At 36.5% G+C, this 25,074-nt stretch overlaps 1 protein-coding gene across 5 annotated transcripts in view; it reads left to right on the forward strand.

The window, feature by feature from the left end:
* LOC579742 (neuronal cell adhesion molecule) overlaps positions 1-25,074 on the forward strand; it is a 164,958-nt gene that overhangs the window by 134,456 nt on the left and 5,428 nt on the right. For all 5 annotated transcript variants that reach the window (XM_030972696.1, XM_030972701.1, XM_030972700.1 and 2 more), the window contains 3 exons: positions 22,423-22,593; positions 23,874-24,002; positions 24,673-24,760. In XM_030972696.1, coding sequence (XP_030828556.1) covers positions 22,423-22,593; positions 23,874-24,002; positions 24,673-24,760 — 388 coding nt within the window. The remainder of the gene's footprint in view (positions 1-22,422; positions 22,594-23,873; positions 24,003-24,672; positions 24,761-25,074) is intronic.

Consider the following 25,074-nt stretch of genomic DNA (forward strand, 5'->3'; position numbering starts at 1 on the left):
TGATATTCATGATGATGATGATGGCAATGGGGATGGGGATGATGGTAGTAATAATGATTAAGATAATAATAGCAAGTGGCATGATGATGAGCATGGTGACGATAAAGGTAATGATGGTAATGCAAGAATGATATACAAATGGATTTACTTCTTTGATGTTGAAGATTATTGTGGTTCATCATGATAATTATGACAGTGGTGATGTGTAAGGCTGATTAAATAATCATTAATTTCAATAATCAACTGCAATCAAGAGATTAGGTTCCTCGGCTCATATTCAATTCAATACTTAAGTCCAAAATTTAAGCTTTTTACTCAGTATTTGGCTAAGTTTTTTACCCTAAATTTAAGACAGCTCCCTACCAGACTTAAGCCAATTATTTGGAGGCCTTGATTGGCAGGCATATGGTTTTCTTACGCAGTATCATAACTGCGCACTACTATATCAGCTCACATTTATGGCACATTACTTTTAATTGAACGAGTGATGTCACAATGCTCATCGGTTAGCGGGAAAAAGTGTGTCTTATACACAGAGATTTACGTAACCTATACAGGCAATTAGATAATGATAAGTACAGCTTCTGCTCTCTTCATTGGCTTTGACAGTATATGTTTTACAAATTGCAGTAAGTAGTTATACATAATGAGAAAATACAACAAGGATTTACACAAGGATAATTTCCCTATTTTTTTATAAATACTTTCGCTCTCTCTCTTTGATATTTTTCAATCTCCACACGATTGGAAGAACAAAATCCAATTCCAAGTATTTAATGAACTATAAACATGTAGTACAAACTAATGCTTTACAGTTGAAAGCATTTATACAGAATACCCTGGGATGTTTATATTGTTGATAAAAGCTGACGAAAGGGAGCCTTTGTCCATCAATTCATCAACTTTTTCATGCAATCTAATTAGTGCTTTGATGAGAGGCCATTGCAATAAACCTCAAACAAGGAAAATGTGGGTGATTTACATGCGTGTGAGTGATAACTCCCATCTATCCCACAAAGGATTCCGCATCCATGAATTGAGTGGAAAATACTCAGTAATGAGGCATCAAATTGATGCTGTAAAAAAATACCATGTTGTTGATAAATGAGAACAAATCACCTCCTCCCCTTTCATGATCAGCATCTCTGTTTATGGGGATGGGTCATTTCTCGCGCGGACGGAGAGCGGGAAAAATTTTGCGAGCCTAAAATAGATGAGCTGTACAAATGGCTTATGCATATGGTTATATTTTGTGCATGCGGCTCGATCCATTATCACTAGTCAGCATAATGACATTACCATTAGCTACACCGAGCCCCCAGGACAAAAGGCAGAGAGGGTGTAGAGGGGCTCTTTCTTTATATTCTCATATGATGCATTAGATTTACAGCAAATTTGATGACATTTTTCATCTTTTTATACTACTTTATCCTTTCTTTATTGATGACTCACATCATTGTTTGTTGTACTTTTTGCTTGTATTAGCAATAGCGAGATCTTGGTCTTTCTTCTGTAGATACTATATTTCTTGGAGTCTCTCCTTTTCTCTCATCTTGTTTTAGTTGTTTGTAAATATTTTCAAAAAGAAATAAACTCTTGATTTCATTCACCTCTCTCTGAAATCTCGATCCACTTTTCTTTTTTAGTAATAGCATTTTAATTTATCCTCACAAAATTTGTTTTTCATCTGGTATGCATTTGAATAGTTGGGGATACTATTTTTGGAAAAAATAACAAAATGACATGCGAAAATAAAGAACAAAACAAGCAGAGCTAGCTTTAGTTTATTTCTCATACATTGCATCAGAATGTAATACAATCCTCACAATAATTTGTTTTAATGGATGTATAAGATCCCATTTAATAATATCCAAAGGCCTCTGGCACATAAAGAGACATTGTATCATAATGTGATATGTGCTATACAAGAACAGTTTATTATTGATTAGACCATTTTAGACCATTTGTTCTTTTTTTTATCTCTATAATCTGCTGTAATCCATGGGAGACAGAAAACAGAAATATAAGAAAATTAATGCAAAGTAATATAATTTGTAGCCATAATAATAATGCCCTTTAATAGATTGATGATGTGTGCATATGTCTGTAATGTCAAAAGATTGTGACACCTACATATGTTGATATCATGAATATGATAAGAGATGATTATAAAAACAGTAAGGTATATTATTAATGTCATATTACATGCAGTTATGTCATGTCGGTACTGATTTGAGGCTCATGGACATGGCGTTTTGTGTTTCTTATTTTGATATGCTGTCTATTAATCAGGCCTGCTTTTAATGCACCTTTGATGTATTTTTAATGGGTTTTTAATGGGGAATCGAGAATCAGCACAACACATCCTCTATTAAAAAAAAAGAAAATTAAGTCCTCTTCAATACAAACTACAACCAACCTGTACTTACAATTAGGTTGACTAGAATCTTTAGATTGGTATTCTCCACTCTCATTAGATTTCTGTCTAGTGTGTAAAGTGAAGGGACACTCGAGCTTCTGTGTATAAGAAGTACAAATTTGTAATTATCAAAGTGGACTTTCAAGCTGATTAACATTTCAGCCCGTAGCAAGCAAACAGTACATTCAGTAGCTCTCTCTGTGTGATCAAGCATACGCAGCGTGTTAACGGGAGATGAGATTTTAATTGCTGGATTAATATATGTTCAATGAGCATGTGTTTGAAATGAATCTAATTTAAATGGTTTAGTTGCAGTGATCCAGATTGATTGTGCGAGATGATATATGTTTGATACGGATGGGATTTCAATCGTTTGATTGTACAGATGATCATACTGAGGTCTAGGGAAGATGCATTGGTCAGATGGGTTGTTAAATAACCAGGTGTCATATATGTGCTTGCATTAGTGTGTATACTATCTTTCACATTGAAATATATTCTTACAGTATTATTAGCTGATAAACATATATTTTGATTTTGAATTAATACAAAAAGCACAGATAGTTACTGGAGCACATCCTTCTAAGGAAAATAGGTTGAATTTATTGCAATAAATAAAATCAAAATCAGCAACAGCATAATTATTGTATTATAATCTTAGTACATATTCTATAGACTTTTACACTGAATTTTTTTATTTTGTAGTTATTTTGTTATGCTGTAAGGCTTTTGGGACCTCTGATCATTAATGAAGAAAATTTCACATTGAATGGATACGATATATATTGAAGAGATCTCCTATTCATTATTAGCAGTGCATTGCAAGTTCACCCAAACATACACCCAGATCACAAAGTTATTACTAAAATTAGACTTTGTAAATATGGTTGTTCTTTGTCTACTAAGACTACGTGCCTGTCTTTCTACCGTTGTTTACAGCTTGTGTGGGAGTATGAAGGAGTAAATAAAAGCCCGCCAACGTTTGAGGGGGGGGGGGGGGTCTTGCATTTTTCAATATTATTTGCCACTTGTGTAGGAAGTTTGTAAAGAGCAGTTGAGTATGTTCCTAATCGATTCACTTTGCCCAAGATATCTGGGACCTTATATTTATCATACTAGAAATGCTGTTTGTCTGTAAAAATCTGTGCTTTCTTTGTTGGTTTGAAATCATTCTGTTTTTATCCGGGGCTACTCTCCAGTGAAAACAAATTCCCGGTTATAACAGCTCAAAATTTGAATGACTTTTTTCTTTAAAGCACAATCCGTACATAACATGTTTTAGCCTCTTTAAATTATGTGTTTTGACTCAAGCACTGACCTGGGCCAATATTGGTTCCCACAGATCCACTTTTGGTCATATAGATCTTTGGATCATACCAGCTCCCATCATATCTAGGGCAGCTTGGAAAGACATCACAGAATTTGATTAAACGGAGCTCCAGTCCATGCAGGTTGCCTGCGTCAGATCTCCTCTCTATTAGAAACCTAATGGACTTCGACCACGCTCGCTCGCTAGTCTGCTGTAATGGTTTTCTCAGAGAGCTCAAATTAGGGTTTAGGTTTTGTGGTCAGTGGACGTGTGGTGTTGTTGTTTATTGCAGGTAGGGGGTAGGGTAGGCTATGAATGTGTTTATGCGTGATGTGCAGCTAGGGGAGTGTACTACTTCATCGGGTTTGACTAGAAACTACTTTACTTGGCATTCTCTTCTCTACTCTTTAATGACATGCGGTGTTGTATTTGTTGAATAGTTGTAACCCTTTCAATAGATGTTAGTCTTACAATTTAAGTCAAACTTGTTTCAGTGCAGCCACAGTTCTGACCAATTTTGAAATCTCTGCTCTACATGCCATTTTAACCCAAAAAATTGTTTTTGTTGATTTTTAAATCATATTCACAATTAATTCTTATTGTAAAATGTAAATGCTTTCAAGAAGTTATTAATAAAAAAAAATAGATTTAAAGGCACTGAATCACTTTAAAGCAAATGCTCCAGGTGCACTTATGTAGAAGAAAAAAAACTTTTTCTTTCTACTAATAACAAAGTTTATCCAGGTGTGACACCAACAATACAAGGTCATTTTCTGAGGTATTTGCAACAATAACAAGATCTTCCTCTCCTGTAGCAGCTTTTGTTTTGCAGCAATAAGCATCAACTCATCTCATTATACTTGATTTACCTATCATAACCAATTGCTCACCTATAGACGTTAATGTCATTGATGATATAGGCCTATTCAGGCAGTCTAGTTGAATATATAACACATTTCATATTAATCTAAGTCTATATTTTCTGTTTTGTTACGCTTGGTAAGCCATTAGCAACACCAATGCAAGAAATTTTGAGCTTCCAAAACACTGCTCCACCAGTTTTCTGACCTTGATGTCATATTCACCCTGCCTTGGACCCAGCCCCCGTGCTCAGCAGGCACAGAGATTCTCAGATTGAATTTAATTACAGCAATCGGTAGAGAGAGAAAGATGGTTGGGTGAGACTCAATGACAGATAACCAATTAATGGCCGCTGGGAGCATGTGATGACACCAAGAGCTCTCTCATTAGTTCAGAGGGGTTGGACATACCTCCAGTCATGGTTACCAGATAAGAAGAGATATATTTTTCTCTAGATTTGGACATTTTGATTATTAGGTAGCATAGAACAATATAAATCAATATGACATAGTTAAGTGTTGTCATCAACCTTAATTTCTCAGTCATTTGATATAATGATATTTTTATGGAGCCATATTTTTCCTCGGAATATCAAATTGATGTCCATTTGTAAAAAACAAAAATCAACAAAAATCAACCAAAAAAAAATCAAAAGGCCAATCCCAGGGTAGGGGGATTGAGTAGAGAAAGACATCAAAGTTACTTAAAGGTGATCAGTTTTCCAAATGCTTTGGATTTTCTATTCACAAAGCCAAATTAAGGTGAGCATGCCTTCTTTTTGTAATTGAAAACATATAGATTTATGATGCAAAGGCATAATCGTCCTATCATAATTCACTATAGTGTAATGGAATATCATTCAGAAAAAAAAAGTATAGATTTAGCTTGGGGCAAATAGTAACCTTAATATGAAGATCCACCTTCTCTGCCTCTGCTCATCATGGGGAGGGGGGATTAGCGACGATGCAGTAATGAGATTCTGTCTTACAACCATCTGCCTCCAGATGGCTTGCAAGAGGAGATTCTGGGAAGAAGAGAAGGTGCGTCTAAATCCCTGCCAAGGTTAGGAACATCAAGAACATGAAATGAAAACCGTCTTAGGGGGAATAACTAAAATTAGAATCATTCTCTTTCATATTTGAATGTCTTCCATATTTTTTCCATTTCATGATAAGCATTGATTGATGACGTCAATGTCTGCGCACCTTGAGTGAACAATACATTATTTCAAGGTCCAATTAGCATTGGTGTTGAACGAAGGGGAAATAATCAAGTGTGATATGAAAACGATTTGGCAGTATGGTTGTGCTTTAGATTCGCAATGAAAATGTGGGTAGAGGTCAGTTGAAACCTTCTTTATATTAATAGCATGACATAGCCAGATAGCCACGTAGTAAGCAAGACATAACATAAGGACATTGATGTGCATTGTACATATATCAAGTGGTGCTCTATTCTTACTTTTTTTTTCTTCATTTTACTTCTCGTCTCTCTATCGTGTTGTTTTCAACGATTGCAAGATTATAACTTCTTTTTCTTCTTCTATAAACTAAAGAATCAAAATATACTCAGAAAGCCATTAGAGCTCAGATTACAAGTATGAATTATCTCATCCTGTTTGAAGTTCTAATGTGGTATCGATAGGGGAATGTAACATGTGTGAGAAGTAATGGTGAAAAAAAGGTACAAGTCACTTTTAAGTTTGCATCATGTATATATAATTTTCGTTCAACTTTATGTTATTAAGCAGCTTTTTTAGATAGATAAATTCTTTTATTGATCCATATTCAAAACATAGAAAATTGGCCTCCACTGGCAGCACATAAACAAATTACAATATAGTTAACAAATAATTGATAAACACTTAGGTGTATATATAATGTACATAAATTAACACGAGAGTCATGACATTAACAAAAAAGCATTCAAATTAATAATAGGCAAACCTAAGAAAGGAGTCAACATTTAAAGATTAAGAAGAGAGAAAAAGGTCGGAAGGAGACTAGATTGAAGAACGAAATAGTAAGAAGAGGGGGAGAGAGAGGGACAGAGACAGAGAGGGAGGGGAGGGATAGAGAGAGAGAGAGAGAGAGAGAGAGAGAGAGAGAGAAGGATGAGAACGAAAGGTGGACACGGTGGAGGAGGGAAAGGAGAGAAGATGATACAAATAGAGGGAGGGGAACAAGTTGTAGGTATGGAGGGAAATTCAAGCAACCCTTTTTAGTTTTGATAGAATTTCTCTGCATTCTTCATGAGATATTGATGTTGAATGCAACAATAGATCAGATAAGCATGAGGCTGACGTACATGTATCATGAAATAATTGTGTGATTTGTGCAGGATGAGACATTGTCATATAGCAGGCTTCACAGTTCCAATTTCTCGCTTCCAATTTCAAAATAGAGCTTTGGGGTGCATGGTTTATGTAGAGTCCTATTGTGTTACCAGTTATGTGATATTTTAAGTGAAATTTATGTTGCAAACAAGGGCATCAATTACTTCTTGGGATATGTTCCAATGCAGGGAGACAATGCTGGGTTTATGAGAAAGGAGTATGATGATATTGTGGTTGGAGAAAGGTTGTATTGCTTTGTCTTAGCTCTCCCTTTTCTGTTTCTTCCTATCTTCCTCTTTCTCTCTCTCTCTCTCTCTCTCTCTCTCTTTCTCACTCTCTATTATCTTCTCTCTCTCCTCTCTATCTCTCTCTCTCCCTCCCTTACCACCTCTCTCTCTCCCTCTTGTCTCTCCTCTCTCTCTCTCTCTCTCTCCCCTCCCCTTCCCCCCCCCCCCTCTCTAGTTTCCTCTTTCTTTTTCAGCGGTGTTGATTAGCCTCCAATTCATTGATAAGCAATCAATAGTGTCTGGCTGAACATTTTAAGTAAAGCTATTGTCCAATTTCCTCTTCTTGAGGTGAAAATTATAGCCATCTTATGATAAGTTTAATTTAATTTTTTATGGGGCGTTACGACAATTTAGCAAGAGCACCTGTATTTCATAGGGAAATACAATTGTAGAAAATAGGTATGCATTACATCTATATTCTTTATGATTACAGGTATTAATTACAACATAAGCATTAGCTTTTGGGTTACTTACTGTTCATTCACCTCCAATTGTAGTGAATTGTTGTTTGCCCTTTTCCATTCTTTAGACCGAACAAAAGAAAATCAATATCATGATATTGTTCGAGTTTATTTTTAAAGCTGTTAATCTTTTGAATTGTGTAGCACGGTCCAAGCTTTTATCTCCTTCACCACACGACTATGAACTGCAGCCATTGCTGTGTTACGCGATATCCATTGCAAGTTATTGCAAGGCATAAACATGTTTGGATCAATAGGGATTTTAATAAAGAAACGCTTGTTTGCTTTACCTTATCCTCTGCATGCCACCTGAACTTGGTCAGAAAATGTATTGACTGTATTGATTATCAGGCTGTGAGATGGAGGGAGAGAGAAAGTAAGATGAATTAAAGAGAGAGAGAGAGACAGAGAGAATAACATGATGTGTATATGATTGGCCGTGTGTTTGTGTGTGAGTGTGTATGAGTGATGAGCCTCTCCTTGCTATCTTCACTCAGTAACCATTGAAGCATGCATACCACCACACCAACACCACCACGAGGAATCCCTTTTATGTGCTCAGCCGAGGTGACCTACACTTACTTGCACATCTCTGTGAATGCAAACGTACACTGGCATAGCGATCGCCGGCCACCGCGCCACTCTCTCCCTCTCTCACTCACTCACTCAATCGCCAGCACTCGCCAGCAGTCACTTGGGGCCTGAGCGTAGCAAACTCTATTGTGTTTCTCATCGGCTATACATATAAATATCATATCGATATATGTGTCTTGATAGCTCATATTCAGGGCTGTGTGTTTGATGTACCCGTATCGAAGAGAACCCTACTGCTTCACTTGGTGTGTGTTGCTTCCCGGAGCCTATGCTGGAACTAATCGTGACAATAAACTAATTGCTTTTTAGGATCTGATAATATCTCGGGAGATACGTACGTGTTTGCATATCGGTCAGTGGATATTATATTTAGGAGGATTCCTACATTGTGAGCATGCCTGCAAATTGCTGAGGGATACTTCTACTTTTCTCTCCAGTCAATATATCTCTATCGTTTGGCAAAGTGGAGGATAATATTGTCAGTGCCAGACTGACCTGTCCTGTTTTACGCTCTTCATACCAGTCAACATCATCCCGCTGCTAGCCAATATATCGGAGCGTGGGCACACCAAGCTGCCCGGGATCATTAATTTTTCCGCTTTACAAGCGCAACATCTCGTTTGCGGCGAGGTAAGTTGTCCAATATTGGGCTGCAAGGGAATTTAGATGAAACTAAAACGAGTATCTAATAGGTTCCTTACTCCATCACAGCAATATTGCCTAAGAGATATCCAATAAAAGGTATCCTCTCTCTCTCTCTCTCTCCATTCCATTTAGTCATCCTCTTTCATAGCAGGCATTCACTTTTTTAAACCTGAAATTGTACATTTGAAAATCATGCTTGTGAGTGTACAAATCCAACCTTTTGCAAGTATAGAAAGCATGCCAATTTTACAAATAAAACGAATGGATCTTGGTAAAAAGTGCACACTTTACATGTACACTGCACATTAAAGAAAAAACTCTTAAAGTGTAAAATGACTTTTACGAAGTCATTATGGACTTCCCAGCACCTCTACCCCTTTGGCTATCTTCAGTACATGCTGTTCAAGAAAGGAATTTACAGAGTCACATGCTGTGATAAGAGATGAGATAGGCCTATCAGTTAATGTCAGAGGTAAAAAATCATTCTACTACCAAGTCTATCTGGTCCATCATCTGACTGACTGTCCGTCTGCCTTCATACTATAGACTAGCTGCATCAGACCCATGAAGACGAAGTCTAGTTGATGAAAAACAATTCAAATATAAAATCATAATTATAAACCTTTAGGTCAGTCAGGAGTCCCGTGACTTTTACAAGCCGATAGCCTGTCTGATCGTTTTCCTAACGGTTTTTGATAACACTACAGTCTATTGGGAAAAATGAGTATGGTAAAACCAGTCACTCAAAGATTTTTACTTTTTTGAGGCACTTCATGATCATTTATTTGCTGGCAATTTCATCAAGTTCAATGTTATTTTAAGTGTAAACATTGAAAAATCAAGGAAAATAACCGTATGGTATACCTGATCAAGTGCCTCAAAAAATTATACATATACAAATTACAGATATAATAATATGTAAGTATGGTAATATAGACTATATCACAGCAGTGGTGTTGTGTCTCTCATCTTCACACACCCACTCCTCCCCTTCCCGAAATACCTTGCTTCAAGATCATCTGATGTATCTGAACAAAAACAAAATCATATGACTGTGGGGAGATGCATCTACCATCCCTTTTTCATTTAATTTTTTACTATCGGGTGTGATATTACTTATTGCGGTTGTTGTTTATTGTGAATCGAAACCACAAGCAACCAATATGTCTTTAAGGCAAAAGCTAATCAATGTTATGATTATTTTGCTGGTATGCGTATGCAGGAACTTCTTGATTTAATACATTCCTTTATAGTAGAAATTTCTGTATTTTAGAAGTTGGTTTGCATATCACCTGAACTGTGCTTAGAAAATTCTGAATTGATTTTGATAGTCAGCGCAATGTACAACACACTATAACCCAAGTACATAAGACTGAAATGGTCCTATGTCATACGCATGGAGCTGTAACTGACAATGATAATATTTGTGCAAACAAGGCATTGTATGACTTCCATTATTTGAATTGAAGAGAGCGCAAGGTCAGAAATAAACTTTTAGCCCATATTTGTTGGGAATCTGCTCTAGCGTGAAATGAGTTCTAGCTTTTTTGAACCCCTGCTTTGCCAGAGAATCCATGTTTGTGAAATAGTAATAGCTTGGTTTTGCCGATAGTTCAAGTTCACACTCTGCAGGATGGACATGAAATATAATAATCTGTATTATTAACAATAGGTTTCATTCTTTATTGCTGGAAATATTCAAATGTGTGAAAAACTATTCAAAATAAACAAAATCTTGATGAACGGATGGCAGGATTCAATTCATCCCAATACATATTTTGTCATAGCTTATGCGGAGGAGGTATGACTTTATTTGTAGGCGTGTTGGATTAGGATCATTATTTACACACAGTCGGTTGCATAAGCAAACCAAATAGTCCTGTAATTTAGCGTGTAATGACGACCTTCAAAGATGAGAACCACAAACACGATATTGCTTGGAATCGTATTTGACATTATGTATTTATTATTTTGTACCTTTGTAATGTCAGTAAGCTAAAAAATCTATGTACCAGTATGTATATTTGTAGATGTTGCAATTTATGATAGAGAAACTCATTAATATAAATAGCCATTGCCAAGAAAACATCAATTAGGCTTCTGGTTAACTTGATAGGCATTACAAGTATTTATAACATAAACATTTATTATCGGTGATTGACTTTTCTTTGTATATACCACATATTTTTATGATACACCTTTTGTTTATGAATCATTTTGTTCTGTCTGGAAAGAACTAATCATATTCTGTCACCAATGAAATAGTACATGTACAAATAAACTATAGCATACAATAAATGCATGTGACATGCATATTGAAAGATAGTAAAAAGTATGTGTTATTGATGTCACGAAATTAAGTCCTCAATTTTACTTTTCTGCTTCTTGTTGTGTACAATGCAAGAACGGAGCTTCTTGTACACCGGAGGAGAAATCCTTACATTTCAAATACATGATCTCATAGCAGGTACATAAATGAAGCATGTCTGTGCCTGAAGCAACATATTGAATGTTCTTGGGATGTTGTATTGGATAAACAGTGGAAGTGGTAGTACTTGGAAAATGGTGTGTAGACAGCAAGATGTGTGAATATATTGATTTCAATGTACAAGTCTGAATCTATATACTCCATAGATCCATGTTCAAGAGTGAGAGAATATAAACATCACATGCTCCAATATCAGTCAGTAGAGAGGTGTGAAGCTCCCCTTTGAAATAGGTGTGAATCGGACCTACTTTAAAGATATTAAATAAAATTTCACATGTTTATCAAAGTAGCTGTATTGTGTATGGATTTTTCATAGATACCACAAGAACAACAACATCCCTGAACGTTTATCCATTCTTATTGTCTTCACTTTGAATGATGAAAATTGTATTAGTAACATACATGGTAGAAAAAGCTCTAATAATTATCACAGATATCATCATAACTAGAGGTCTGGGGTAATTTCTCTATGAATATAATCTTGCTTCCCACAAACTTGGTCTAATTTTAAAGTATTGTTCTCTATTAAAGTTGAATAATACCTTTAAGAGAAATGTAAAAGTTAAAAGTAGTAGGTGTGATTTTCTCTTGATAAGTTTGATAACCGGTTGAAGTCACAAAATGCATTTCAAACACTTTGGTATTTTGAAAGTATACAAATAAGCTAGACCAGCATGTCATCTCCTTCCGTCCTTTTTAGGAAGATGACTTCTTAAAGAACATTTATTATTAAATCTGCTGATGGTGATTGAAAGTTAGAAGAATTTTTTACCGACCAATCTCATTTTTTATGTTTCCTTGCATGTGACAGACAAGCTTGATATATTACCTTCTTAATACCTTGATTGGATTTAAGCTTCAAATTTTCTTTCATCCAAGCACACATTTATTACCTAATATCCACATCCAAGCTTTGTCTTGTCACCGTAACAATGGCTTAGATGGATGACACAATGTTCTTGATATGAAGGAAATTGCATCTATTTATTAGATAATTAGATGTGCAATGTATGATGGAAATACATAATGTAGTTGGTCTGGAGAATGTTTATGTCACAAAACGATGTAGCACTAGTATAAAGAATATATGAAACTTGGCGTATGGTATATACCATTACATGCAAGAGAGCAATACTTCCTGTTGCAGCTGCTTTTCTAAACCTTCACCAGCATGCAATTTAGATTTCATTGATTTTTTAAATTTTCGTATGAAGCGCTCTTGAAATGTGTAAAGAGATAGCCCCCGAAATAAACAGCTGTATTTATATGCATAGGCATACGTGATATTCAAGTGATATAAATACTATTCCATTGATATTATGGCAGAAATAATCTGGTGAGTTTTAGTCCCATGATACAGGGCATGTGAAGGTGAACCTAGCCAATTTAGATTCCAAGAACCTAATTACTAATCTTCTTTACATGAGATGAGAAGAGGTATATAGGAGGAGAGCGATTTGGACCGTGGAGGCCGAAGAAGTCTAATTGAAGTTGATAGCTCTTTAACCTTGATTTAACATTCCAACTTTCTTTCTTTTTTAACTTCATGGATTTTTATTTTGTCACAAACTGAATAACAGAGAGATTATAATTCATGGAGTATACACATGTACAATGGTACCTACTTCAGTATTTGAAGCGATGCCAGCAAAAAGGCGCGACATTATCAAAATGGGAATCCAAGAAAAAATATTTCTTAGAATTCCACGCAGAATCAAGTATGGGAATGACGTGCAGGGTCTGTAGAAAAGTGCTTTAATGGCACAGTGTGGGTTATCATGACAAGATTATGCATGGAATAATATTCAATTATTCCAACTTATAGAGTAAGAGTGTCGGATATAGATCTGTGCATTATCTTTTTGACTATTTATATTTCTGAAAGTGGACCAGAAAAGAGGGGAATGGAAAATTATGTGAAGTTATAGCTAATTCAACAATGGGAACAGGACAAATTCCTAATTATTTAAAGCTTTATCTTCGTTAGAATTTGTAGCAAAACGGCATCACCACAGATAGATGTACTTTTAATACTAAAGGAAAGTAGGTCAGGAAAGTAGGTCATGAAAGAGGTCTGAAAATTATATGGTGATTATTATTGAAAGCTCCAAAAATCCTGCATTAAGGATAAGAGGAGGGGGAAAAAGGCTTAAGTAATGACAAATCAGGACGGCATCAATCACCTAATTGGGAAAATGCAAGTATGGGTTATCCAGAAAGTAAAGCAAGACAGGTCCTGCATTGCAGGGTCACCATGTCCATCAGAAAGTCATTTTCAAAGTCACCTGTCTCTGGTTAGAAACCAAATCACAGCAAATGGGCAAAAACCAAGCCAACATGGGTGAAACTCTTGATCCAAATTGAGGCGGATTTAGATGGATGGCGAGTCTTAGCTACCGGTTTTGGCTTGTCTTCCACCATTGCTTTAAAGTGTGCTGTTGTGATGAATAGATACCAGACGTCTTGTGACGTTGATGTCGGAGGCACATCTGTACTCCAGGGATGGCCTGCACTGCGGGTGGTGTTTGCTATCACTTATGGATTCAGGATTTGTTGGTCAAATGCAACGTTTCAAAGGAATATTGTTCATTCACAGGACAGATAATTTAAAGGCATAAAGATCATAAGCCAATTAATATCTTTATTATGTTGAACATGATCAGCCGTTTTAGATTATTTCTTTGAGGGTGTTATATTGTCTGTTAAATTCATAGAAGGAATTTGTTCACCTGGGAAAGCAAGTACAGTGCGTTGAAAACACACAATAAGGTTACTGATAAGATTTTAATGACCTGCTCAACTCAAGGCAGTGTTAAAAAGTACATACCTCTTAATTTTGTTTTCCCATCTGAGGTTAGAAACACATTGAGAAATTAAGCTCTTGTATGCAGATGGTGATATCATTATCTTAGCGATTGATGCTCTTGTGTTGAACGTGAAAAGATGATTGTCTAAATTGTGAACAATTTCATCATCCCTTAAAGATGCTTGGCTATGGTGTGTCATGAGCAATAATGCGCATGCACTCTTCAATACATTGATTTTATGAGACCTTAACAGCTTCAAATAATATAGAAAACATACTGACTTTTGTTAACTTGACTTGAATTAGCCTTCTTTTTTTTTCATGCAGCAAAAATGATGTACATACAATATTTTTATTGATGTGATCATATGAAGCATCATGGCTACATCATTCTCTTCCAGCTGACTAAATTTGAGCCATTTCCTTCCTATGCATGTGTACATATAAAACTCATGTATACACACATCATTTGCACTGCGCTCAGTGCCTTTTAATTTTGTGCCCAATGACCGAAGGAGCCGCGGCGGTGCCTTCGATATAGATCATTTGAATCGTCGTGGCAACACGCATTGCGTGTGACCGATGCGTCAACCCCATGCTACTTTTGATTATTGCTTCTTCCGATAATTTAATTCAGCGTATCTATATAGCAATGTGATGTGTTATGTGCCATCTATGTAATTTACTGGATCTAGGCCTTACTAGATTTCAAAGGTCTATTGCATTTTTAATCCGTCTTTTTATCAGACATCATGTTAAGGATATTGAGCTTCTCTCTCTCCTTTTTTATTTCCTCTTTTTTTTATTGGGGGGGGGGTGTAACTGCCAAAGTTGATCAAAATAAGTTAAAATCTTTAAAAGAAAAAAATGTCTGCTAAGAGCCAGGAGGGTATTATCTCATGTACTGTGACTTAGTGAATGCCCTTTCTAGCTCTTGCCAGACAATACAGTATATTTTTTTGCAACTTTAGTTTTGCCAAGGACGTCATTATTCGAAAACGCATTAAATAATCTGCTTTATCTGCTTTGATAGAAGAAAAGGCATTCTTTAACAGCAAACCAGTTGTTCAGCATTGTTGATTACATAACATGAGTGAAATCTCTGCAGTTTTTAGGAGGATGTGTATTTTTTGTTAAAGTACTAGTAACTCCATATCTACAGTAGAAAGCATATGGCACTGCTGATCTATACATTTCACATGTACTTTTGTATTTTTTTGTGTGTGTTGTTTATCAGTGAGGTTATGTTTAGACGCAAGCTATAGGAAGAATTTAAGAATCTTGGATTGGGTCATTTTAACACCTTGCTTTTGGGAACTAGATAAGAGTAGGGAATTGAGACTGGAGAGAGTTTAGGAGTCAATGGATTAGTATAAGAGTTTAAAATTGTATGTTTTACACCATTTAAAGTTGTTCATCCCATAATCAAAGTTTAGGTTTAGAAACCTTTTAACGGACTTCATTTCTTCTAATTATGTTTTTTCTTTCAATAGATCTTGCTTGTTTGAACATGTATATATTTTTTCTTATTCAGTACATCATTCAAAAGGTCCCTCAGAGAGTAAAATATCTGATCTTTTGCTTCTTTGTTTATCCTACGCAAATCAGTTCCTCTCCATTTACCCTTCAATACCCATTCTCCTCTTCCTCATTTTCTTAGCATCCATTCTTTAGCGGCCAAAAGAAATTGGCTTTGACATTGTGGATTAGCTACTACATAACACCTTCCTACTCCTAATCCACTCTTTAAGAGAGATAACATTACACCACTCCAGCAGAGAGTATCGTATGCTGCCACGAAGCCAGTATCCTTGCTAAAGGTCGGAGGTCGTGTCTCGGCATCAATGAGGCAAGCCGAAACGCTTGAGACAACATTTTGTGGAGGGCACTTCGAGAACGTGATAGCAGGGGACCCTCATATTTTGTCCAGGCATATATAGATCTCTGCCCTGTTCATATAGCCAATGTAAAGAGCTGCAATGTAATAACAAGGTGCCTTGACATCTGTATGAAGAGTTTTGATACCGGTGCATGTACTTGGCAAAAGGGAGATATTGTTGGAGGGGGGGAGGGGGCAGTTTATAATGAAAACAATATCTTTTTAGGGGACTTTATGATATTATGTGTGAAATTGAGAAATTCATGTTGAATACTTTACTACAATGCAAATGTTCACCTAGATGCATTCAATGTCACAGGCACTGTATACCGTAGCAGCATTGCAAGTGACAATTTTGTCCACCATTAGGTTCAGCTGAGGTTTTAGTTTTCATTTAAAATATGTGTCAATATCTGTAGGCTATGCATTCCAGACCGCTGCTTTCATTAATCGCTCTTAAATACCTGAAACCAGGCACGGGACGAGGGTGATCAGGGGTAGTTCATAAGGCTACATGGAACCTGTGATGGATCTTTGTTGGTTGGAGATCACCAGTTTGCATTGCTCACTAAATTAGCTTTAGAGTGTGTGCGGGTCTTTCATATGCATGCCTGACAGTCGTTTGTTATGACACAAAGATATTATGATGACGATGACCGCGGGCGGACATATTAGATGACTTGGGTGTGTGCGCCTGTACGAGGAGCTGATGCACGGCGTCAAAAAGGAGCCTCAATAGCTCAGCTTGTGGCATGCAAACAAATGAATGCTATAAAACGGCATCGGGTTACAAACTTTGCTACACCAGTTTGGAGTATGAATCTTGAATTTACCCCTGGGACCAAATCTTTATCCTCATCTCTACTCATCTACCCAGCACTGTCTTGTCAAAAATTCCAAGAATAGTGGAAACGTAAGCAATTTCCTGTTACGCAGGTAGCCTGATTTAAACAAAATTTTGTAGTTCAAGTTCGATACGTGTAGATTCGACAGAGAGCGTCATTTTGTTCTTTGATTAGCACTAACATGTTTCCCACTTAACATGCAAGTGTAAATCAAACACCTTTTATGATAGAAATAAAGATTTGTATTGCTATTCACTAGAAAGTTGGATTCATAAAAGCGAGGCTGTTAGTTTTGTGAAAAAAGGAAAGTCAGAGGATTGAGGTTGAGGGTTAATCATTGTATAGTAACAACACTTACTCTTTGTCTGGAGTAATATAATGTGATTAACACAATCTTATTTTCCAACAGATGGTGAGGTGTAAGATTGCTAGTAGGTCATATTATTGTATACTTCATTAAACACTAGCATCATCATTAGAGTATAGATGCTGTTAAGCTTACCATGAATAGTCTTCCAGTTGTTGTGTGGGGTGAATCTTCTTTTCTTTAACTAGAGAAGCACAATCACTCCACTTTTTTGTCTGTATTCTAATAAACCCTGTGATATTTAACACCCCCGTTTATTGATGCAGCCGATAATCACGAGACTGACCCATATTTTCAGCCCAATGGCAAAACCGATTAAGAAAAGACAAATAGCTATGAGCGGAGTAATAGAGTAACAACCAATTTTTTAGCAGCCAGCCAGCATATGAGATGAAATGATAATGGGTATAATTGTAACATGAGCGGAACATTTATTACTCGTTTATCCATGTGATGAGCTCCCGGCGTGTGATTTCAACAATCTGTCTCGCAGACAAGCCTCGGAGGAACACACGCCTTCCTCGTCTGTTATCTAGTCTTGGGGTATTATAAGGCCAGATGGAACGACGATGACACCAATTTGTAGCTTATATCAGATATTTGCTTTGTTCTAATTCTCCTCTCCTCTTTGTCTCTCAAATGTCAATATGTGATTGTACTGAGCAGGATTTCTTGACCTTCTTCATTGGTGCAGTACTAATTATTCTGACAATAAAATGCCTTAAATGTGTTGCATTTCCTGTATCAAAAGTTCACAAAAACAATATAGTTTTGAAAAATATGGCATATAAAGAATATCATCATTGGTTACAAGTAGGTTGGACGAAAATCATTGAAATGTGTGTAGAGTTGCACATTATTGTACATATGTGACATCTTGAGTAATTCTCTTGGCTATCTTAGGCTGATGTGGATTTAGTGGTACACTGACAATTGAATATTTGCTGTTTACATCAAATTAATCAGTTGTGTAACCTAACATTTTTAATATTAGATTATCTAATTACACATCAACAATGTGGATGACAAAGTTGGCAAGCTATTTATGATTTGATTAATAGAGCCTACCCCCCCCCCCCCCCCTGCTTTAATTCTTGGTGAAAACTGTATCAATGAGGAAATAAGATCAATGAGGAAATAATCAAATATATGACAAACAAATATCACACAGCCATTAGATTGGTCTATCATTGTTTGTTTATGTGCATTAAGCTATGACATGTTACATGACATATTCAACTGTAGGTCATTCGGCATGCAAAGTACATCTAGACCTGTCTAACACATTGGATAGATACACTGACATATAACTATGAGAAGCTCACCCCATCGTTTCATCCAGTTGGTATGCATGGTATGAACCAAGGTTGTAATTCAACATGGGAGACATGTACAGTGCTTAGGGGTAAGAGCGAGGGGGGGGGGGCATGGAGAAGGGGGTATTGTGATGGTGGTAATGAAAATGGAAGTGTAGATGGTGGTGTGTATATAGATGATTGAGATACTTGCACTTGCATAGCTTTGGGATAAGAAGAAGGGGAACATTGAGATGGTGTATGAAGAGATAGAAGTACAGTCGGTATAGATTAATCTATAGATGATCGTGGGCCTAGATGCTGAGCTTAGGGGTATACGTAGTTGGGGATCATACACAATAGTGGGAAGGGAAATGAAGGGGGTATGGAGAGGGTGTAATATAGATGATGGTATATTTATATTCATGTACATGATAGTGTGACTAGATGCTGGTATAATGCCAAAGAACATAAATGCACCACAGCCATTCCATACTGTATACAATGTTAGGTGCCATTAGTAAAGCATGAATGCTCTGCATGTTGGGTGTAAGCATCATAGAGGTATACCGTATGGTACAATGAAAGCTGTAAACATCAAGCTTACCTTGGTAAAACTGATCTTGCAAGGGTAAAGCCATCAAAGTAATTTATAAGGATTGTCCTTCGATTCTATCCCTCATGAGAGTTGATAGAAGATGTTCTGGGAAAAAGTTATAAGCATTAAGTTACTTACCATACCCCCCCCCCCCCAAAAAAAAAAAGAATAGAAAAGAAAAAGACAAAGCTGACCAGCAACAGACAAAAAAGCAGACATTTTGACATGCATTCATAATATGCTATGCTCCCTGATGTTGACATCAGATCTGCAATTAAAAGCATACCGGTACTCATAAGGCAGACCTACTTTTCAAGAGACCTGTAATAGTGCATCCCTCTCTTTGATTGAGAAGTGCCTTTATTGGCCGCCTGTTTATCCTGAACACGAGCTGTACACAATCCTCTTTATCAAATAATTACCTGCTCAAACATCCCCCCACATAGTGACACTGACTCTCTGTTCATATGAAGGTGTTCAAGTACTCTACCTGTACTAACTTACATCTCAAGTAGACATTGTTTGAGCTGAAAGAACACTGATAATCAATGTGTTTGCATATTTTTTAATTGATATATCGTCTGCTAAAAACCAGAAGGGCCTTATTCCAAAACCATTTTACATGGAGTTAACACCTTCTCTCTTCAGACATTGCGAAATACCAGAGTTGATATATGTACACAACATCTATTGACATGTGGCACTAAAGCTGCATATGCCTGTTCTAGATCTATGCAACATTTTGTCTGTCAGGAGTCAGAAAGACATTAAGTCCTATACCTTAATACAGAGTTAACACCCTTCTGTTTCTCAACTAACAATAGGGACTTTTAGATTTGCACAACGACAACGTGGATTGCTACGATCGACGTCCTTTTAATGCACTGCCTTGAATGGACGTCAACAACGTATCAGTCCACGCAAATCTAAAAGTCACTAATGTCTCAAGGAAGATATTGGCATAGAACGTTAACGTTATCCTTTGATGTATGAACACACCTTAGGTGCCCCATATCTTCTCATTGGCTCTTGACCCGCACATCACATCCTCTTCTTAATTACACATTGAATAGAATCTAATTCAGTTGAAATCCATGCCTTTTGTCTGGCGTAGGCTTTCAATCACTAGTCTCATTACATGATGATATGATGTTATCGTTTCCAAAGATTAATTGGTGGTCCGATCAGTTCTTACCTTCTTAACCCCCCCCCCCCCCTCCACCCCCATCGCCCTCGCTGAACGTGGCATAATTGCTCCGCGCTCCACTCAAAATAGATATTGTTACAAAAGAATGGCTTTCACTGTCGAAAGATAGATGGATGAAGCGACACATTGTAATATCTTTGAGAGGAAACTATGCGCATATGGAGTTAATAGAGGGGAAAAAATAGCGAGCATTATATATGATTATGATGAGGATTTAAGATTGATGAATATTGTGCTATTTTTTTTAATGATTGCCTTTCTTGCTTATAATTTTGTTTAACTTGTTTTTAGCCTTTCATCTGTCTACTTAATGTTTTTAAATGTAATTGCATGTTAATGAATAATATACTGTTTTGTTAGGTTACTGTGAACAAGTGTGATGTGACTGTCTATCTTCACGGATCTGGAAAAATCACAGCTACCCCCCCCCCTACCACCACATGGAGGTTGCTGTACTGTTATCTAGTATTAGCAAAACTTACTCACTAAATTTAAACATACCAACAAACACAGACATGCTCAATTAAAAATAAATGGATCATGCCAATTGTTTTACATTTACAATTCATTTTTTCTCTCCATGATTTATACTGGTACCTGTGTTATAAAATTCTATCAAAATATTGTAGTTGTTTGCAGTATATGCATACAGTAGAGGAAAAATCATGAATATAAAGTGCTGTGATGAAAGTGTGCTTATCTGGACATAATGATTAATTGTATGAGGATATTATCTCTATTGATGATGGTATGTACTGCATAATATGTCAACAGTATCGATGATGAACTTATTTGTATCCACATAAGCCTCTTTTTCTTCCCTAATTTGGAATAATGCTGGTTCATATGCACTCCCATTATTAACATTTTGATTAGTGTGCTTACAATATGGTCACACTTGCAGTTCTAAAGCCTCAACAAAAATTATAATTTTGGATGGCACTTATGATCTGTTACACTTTCCTATAGACAAGTTAAGGTTCACTATAATCACATATAATTAGACAGTGCAATGCAGCGGAAATTCAACCGACCCACAATGATCAATTTGTTAAGTGTACACCGTTTGATGATGAAAATTTCGTTGACAGTGAATTTGATAAACTAAAGTTCATATAGAGGCCATTAAACATTCTTTTTTATTGCCACTATATTTCTTGATTTTATGTATCATTATCTGTAGTACTTTTTTTTTCATTGTGAATTTTGGAATTGAATACCCATACTTTGCAGATGAAAATTAATGACAAACAGTGTCATAAATTACTCACACAAACAATTTTGTTCAGGGCCATTTAATCCAATTAGGCTCAAAGTTTATTGAAGCCGACATCTACACAAAGAATCAATAATGACTTACTTCTTATGTGACCCCAAAAAATGGCAGCTTGGACAAAATAGACGGTATTGTTGATGTCTTTTATTCACGCTAACCTCCAGACAACCTTTGAGAGGAGATCAAAAAATATCCTTGCCTTATTTCTCCAGAATCAGACTTGGATAGAATAAATGAAGCGCCAGTATGATATCTCTTTAATGTTGCTTCTTTAGATTGGTTAGATAGATAGACAATGATGAGTGCGTTTTTGTTGATGTTTGTTGTGTGGGCTGAGAGGAAAATGAAGAATTCTTTGCTTTGTGTTTATGGGTTGTGAGGTGAAGGTAAGGATAGGAGTATGGAATGTTGATTAACCGTGACATTGAACGATACACACAATTAATTCCATGTATTTTACAACCATATCTGGGTGAGAGAAATAGAGGTAACAATGTTAATAGTTCAATATCGCATTTTTGTATTCTTTTTGCAACATGATAAACAGGTAACATGTATCAATTGCCAAATACAGCTGAAAGGCCATCCAGTAATCCAACTTCTTGTCTCACGTTTATAAAATTGGGGTATGCCTTTGAATGTTTTTTTAAACAGATATATGGCGCCATACAAATACTGTAAATCATCATCATTGTCATGTTTAATAACACACATTTATTTATCTCTGTATTCTCAATTCTCTTTAAATAGCCGACGACACAGGGGAGTTTGCAAGCTCTGAACAGTCTGACGTTCTAGACCAAGACCTCATCATGGTAAGCGGACTGGAATCATCAACGACCTACCAGGCACGATTGCGTGTTACAAACCAAGAGGGCAGCACAGTCAGTACTACAACAGAATTCAAGACAACTGGCACAGGTAAATAATATCTTGCAGATGATTTTACCTTCTAAACCATGTTTCTACCATTTGCAAGCAGATTAATAGCAACATTAAACTGAGAGACATTATATAAATAACATTAATTTACTGTTGGTTAAAATTATGGGACTGCTGGGCTTTTACATTTTATTTTAAAAATTAAATATAGATCCAGTATCTTCGCAAGTTTTTCATATGATGCAAATTGCACATTGGATTTTAATTTGAGATAATGTATTTCCTCAAAGTGTATGATTTTCTGTGATCAGCGTTGTTTGGACTTATTTGGATTATATGAAAAAATGAAGCAAACAATATCTCAATGTATGAACAGGTTTTCTATATATCCTTGATAAATACACACTGCAGCCAGACTCGATAGAAAAAGAGTGTACTGTGTAAATCAATTGTTTGGCCATGCAATGTATTTTCAAGTAAGATACCATTGAAATTTCAAGTTCATCTTGCCATTCCAAAAGTCATTCAACCAATTAGGATTGAAATGTTTGCCTACGACATCAGCGCAATTGCACAAACTACTCATCAAAACTTCATCAGGTGTGTCGCCTAGCAACAGTACGGGATTGTCCCCGGAGTTGCTCTTGAGAGGTTTTCTTTTCCAATTCAACTGTAGCAATTTTGACAGACATCAGTGTGTACCATAGGATGGGGGGTAAACGTTGGACCTAATTGTGTTTGCGCAACCTGCGTGGAAGGTTGCTGGGCTTTTTCTCCCCGTAGCATAACTATGTAAACTAGATGTGTGTCATGTGCCAGTTGCTTCCATTGGCTTGTTGTACTGTAGAAAATAGAATGGTCAGAGTGTTGACAATCTTTCACATGAATATTTTGTAAATCTGCAGGATATTCATGAAGATATGTTTTTCTTTTCCCTTAGCTCATTTGCCATGTTCCCCCTCTTTCCTTTTCTGTTTGTTTGTTTATTTTTCACTGACCCCCCCCCCCCCCCTCTTATTCTCCCTCTCTCGTTTTCGATCTCGATCCCTCTCCCTCTCTATCTGAGCTTCTTCCTCTCTAGCTCCACTTTTTCAAACCTTATCCCTACCCTTTTCTTTGTGTAATTCTCAGCTAGAACAATTGTTTTCTCCTGTTCTTCCTCTCCATTTCATCTATTTTGTTTTTAAATTTATTATTACAATTTTGAAGTTTAAAAAAGCCTGATATCTTCCTATCAAACATAATGTAGGATAGTATTACTCTGCCCAGCATTGTGATGACGATGATATAATTTCAATATTATCTTTGTAACTGTGCAGGTGCGTTGGCTGACGGTGGTTTCGTCTTGGGCACCTGGATGATCATTCTCATCTGCATCATCATCCTTCTCATCCTCATCCTGCTCATCATCTGCATCATCAAGAGCCAGAAGGGAGGCAAATACAATGGTAAGTCAGCAGGCACCCCCACCTAACCCACCTTATATACCCCCTTCCCTGTCACAGCAGCCTCTTGAAAACAGAAAGTACCGGTATAGCTATCTCAACTCATCCCTCCAAAGAGTTTGAGCGCTGTTCTTTTCTCTCTCTCTCTCTCTCTCATTAGGTTGTGCAACGGTATAACTATGCACTGGGGGCCATTATTCATGAAACCTTGCTTATGCCTAGGTCACATCATTTATTTATATGTCGGTTCATTTCTCGATCTTTCAAATGCATGAGTTTCCCATGCATTTCCACCCTAAAATGCATTCTTAATTTTAAAAGTTCGCATTTTAATTTCAATGTCACCTTGATTCTGTCTCGATGCCGGTTAGATGTTGAAAAACAGAGTAGAAACGCAGTGGGAAATGTGACATTTTTAACATGTCCAAAATTTTCTTGGGCCTTTGCGTTGACAATCCGTTTACCCTAAACACATGGGAAACGCAGCATAGCTATATCAAAATCACTTCGGATCCTATTCAAATCAAGCATACCCAGATCAATGTCAGCTCATTTACTCTAGTGCATGAATAAGACCATAATCATAATGAATCAGAATCCTTCTAAAATAGTTTTTTGCCACAAATTATTTTCATCATTTTCTCAATTTTTCTTCTTCAATTTTTCGTTTTAGTATCTGACAAAGAGAAGCAGCTCAACAAAGACATTGAAAGCACGCCACTGAAGGATGATGGAGCATTTGATGAGTACAAACCTCCTACGTAAGTCAATCAACATTCTGATATTGCCGTCAGACTTGTAATTACCCCATGATAATTTCCATTACTTTTAGTCACATGACTAATAGATGAAAACATTTCCAGCAGTTTTGCATTTTGGTTCCACAACTTCATTTGTTGGATGAGGCACAGGTTGCGATAAGATATATTGTTTTTGTCAACATGCGCTTTTGCTGAGGGATATTAGATTTGATTTAAGTCTTATTTTCCAGTAATGCGGAACAAATTGGAACTGTAAATAATCAGTCAATTACACAAATTTCAAAGCATATAGATGGATTGGATAGGGATATTGA

This window comes from Strongylocentrotus purpuratus, unplaced genomic scaffold, assembly GCF_000002235.5.
Source record: "Strongylocentrotus purpuratus isolate Spur 01 unplaced genomic scaffold, Spur_5.0 spur5_scaffold_6, whole genome shotgun sequence".
Lineage (NCBI taxonomy): Eukaryota > Metazoa > Echinodermata > Echinoidea > Camarodonta > Strongylocentrotidae > Strongylocentrotus > Strongylocentrotus purpuratus.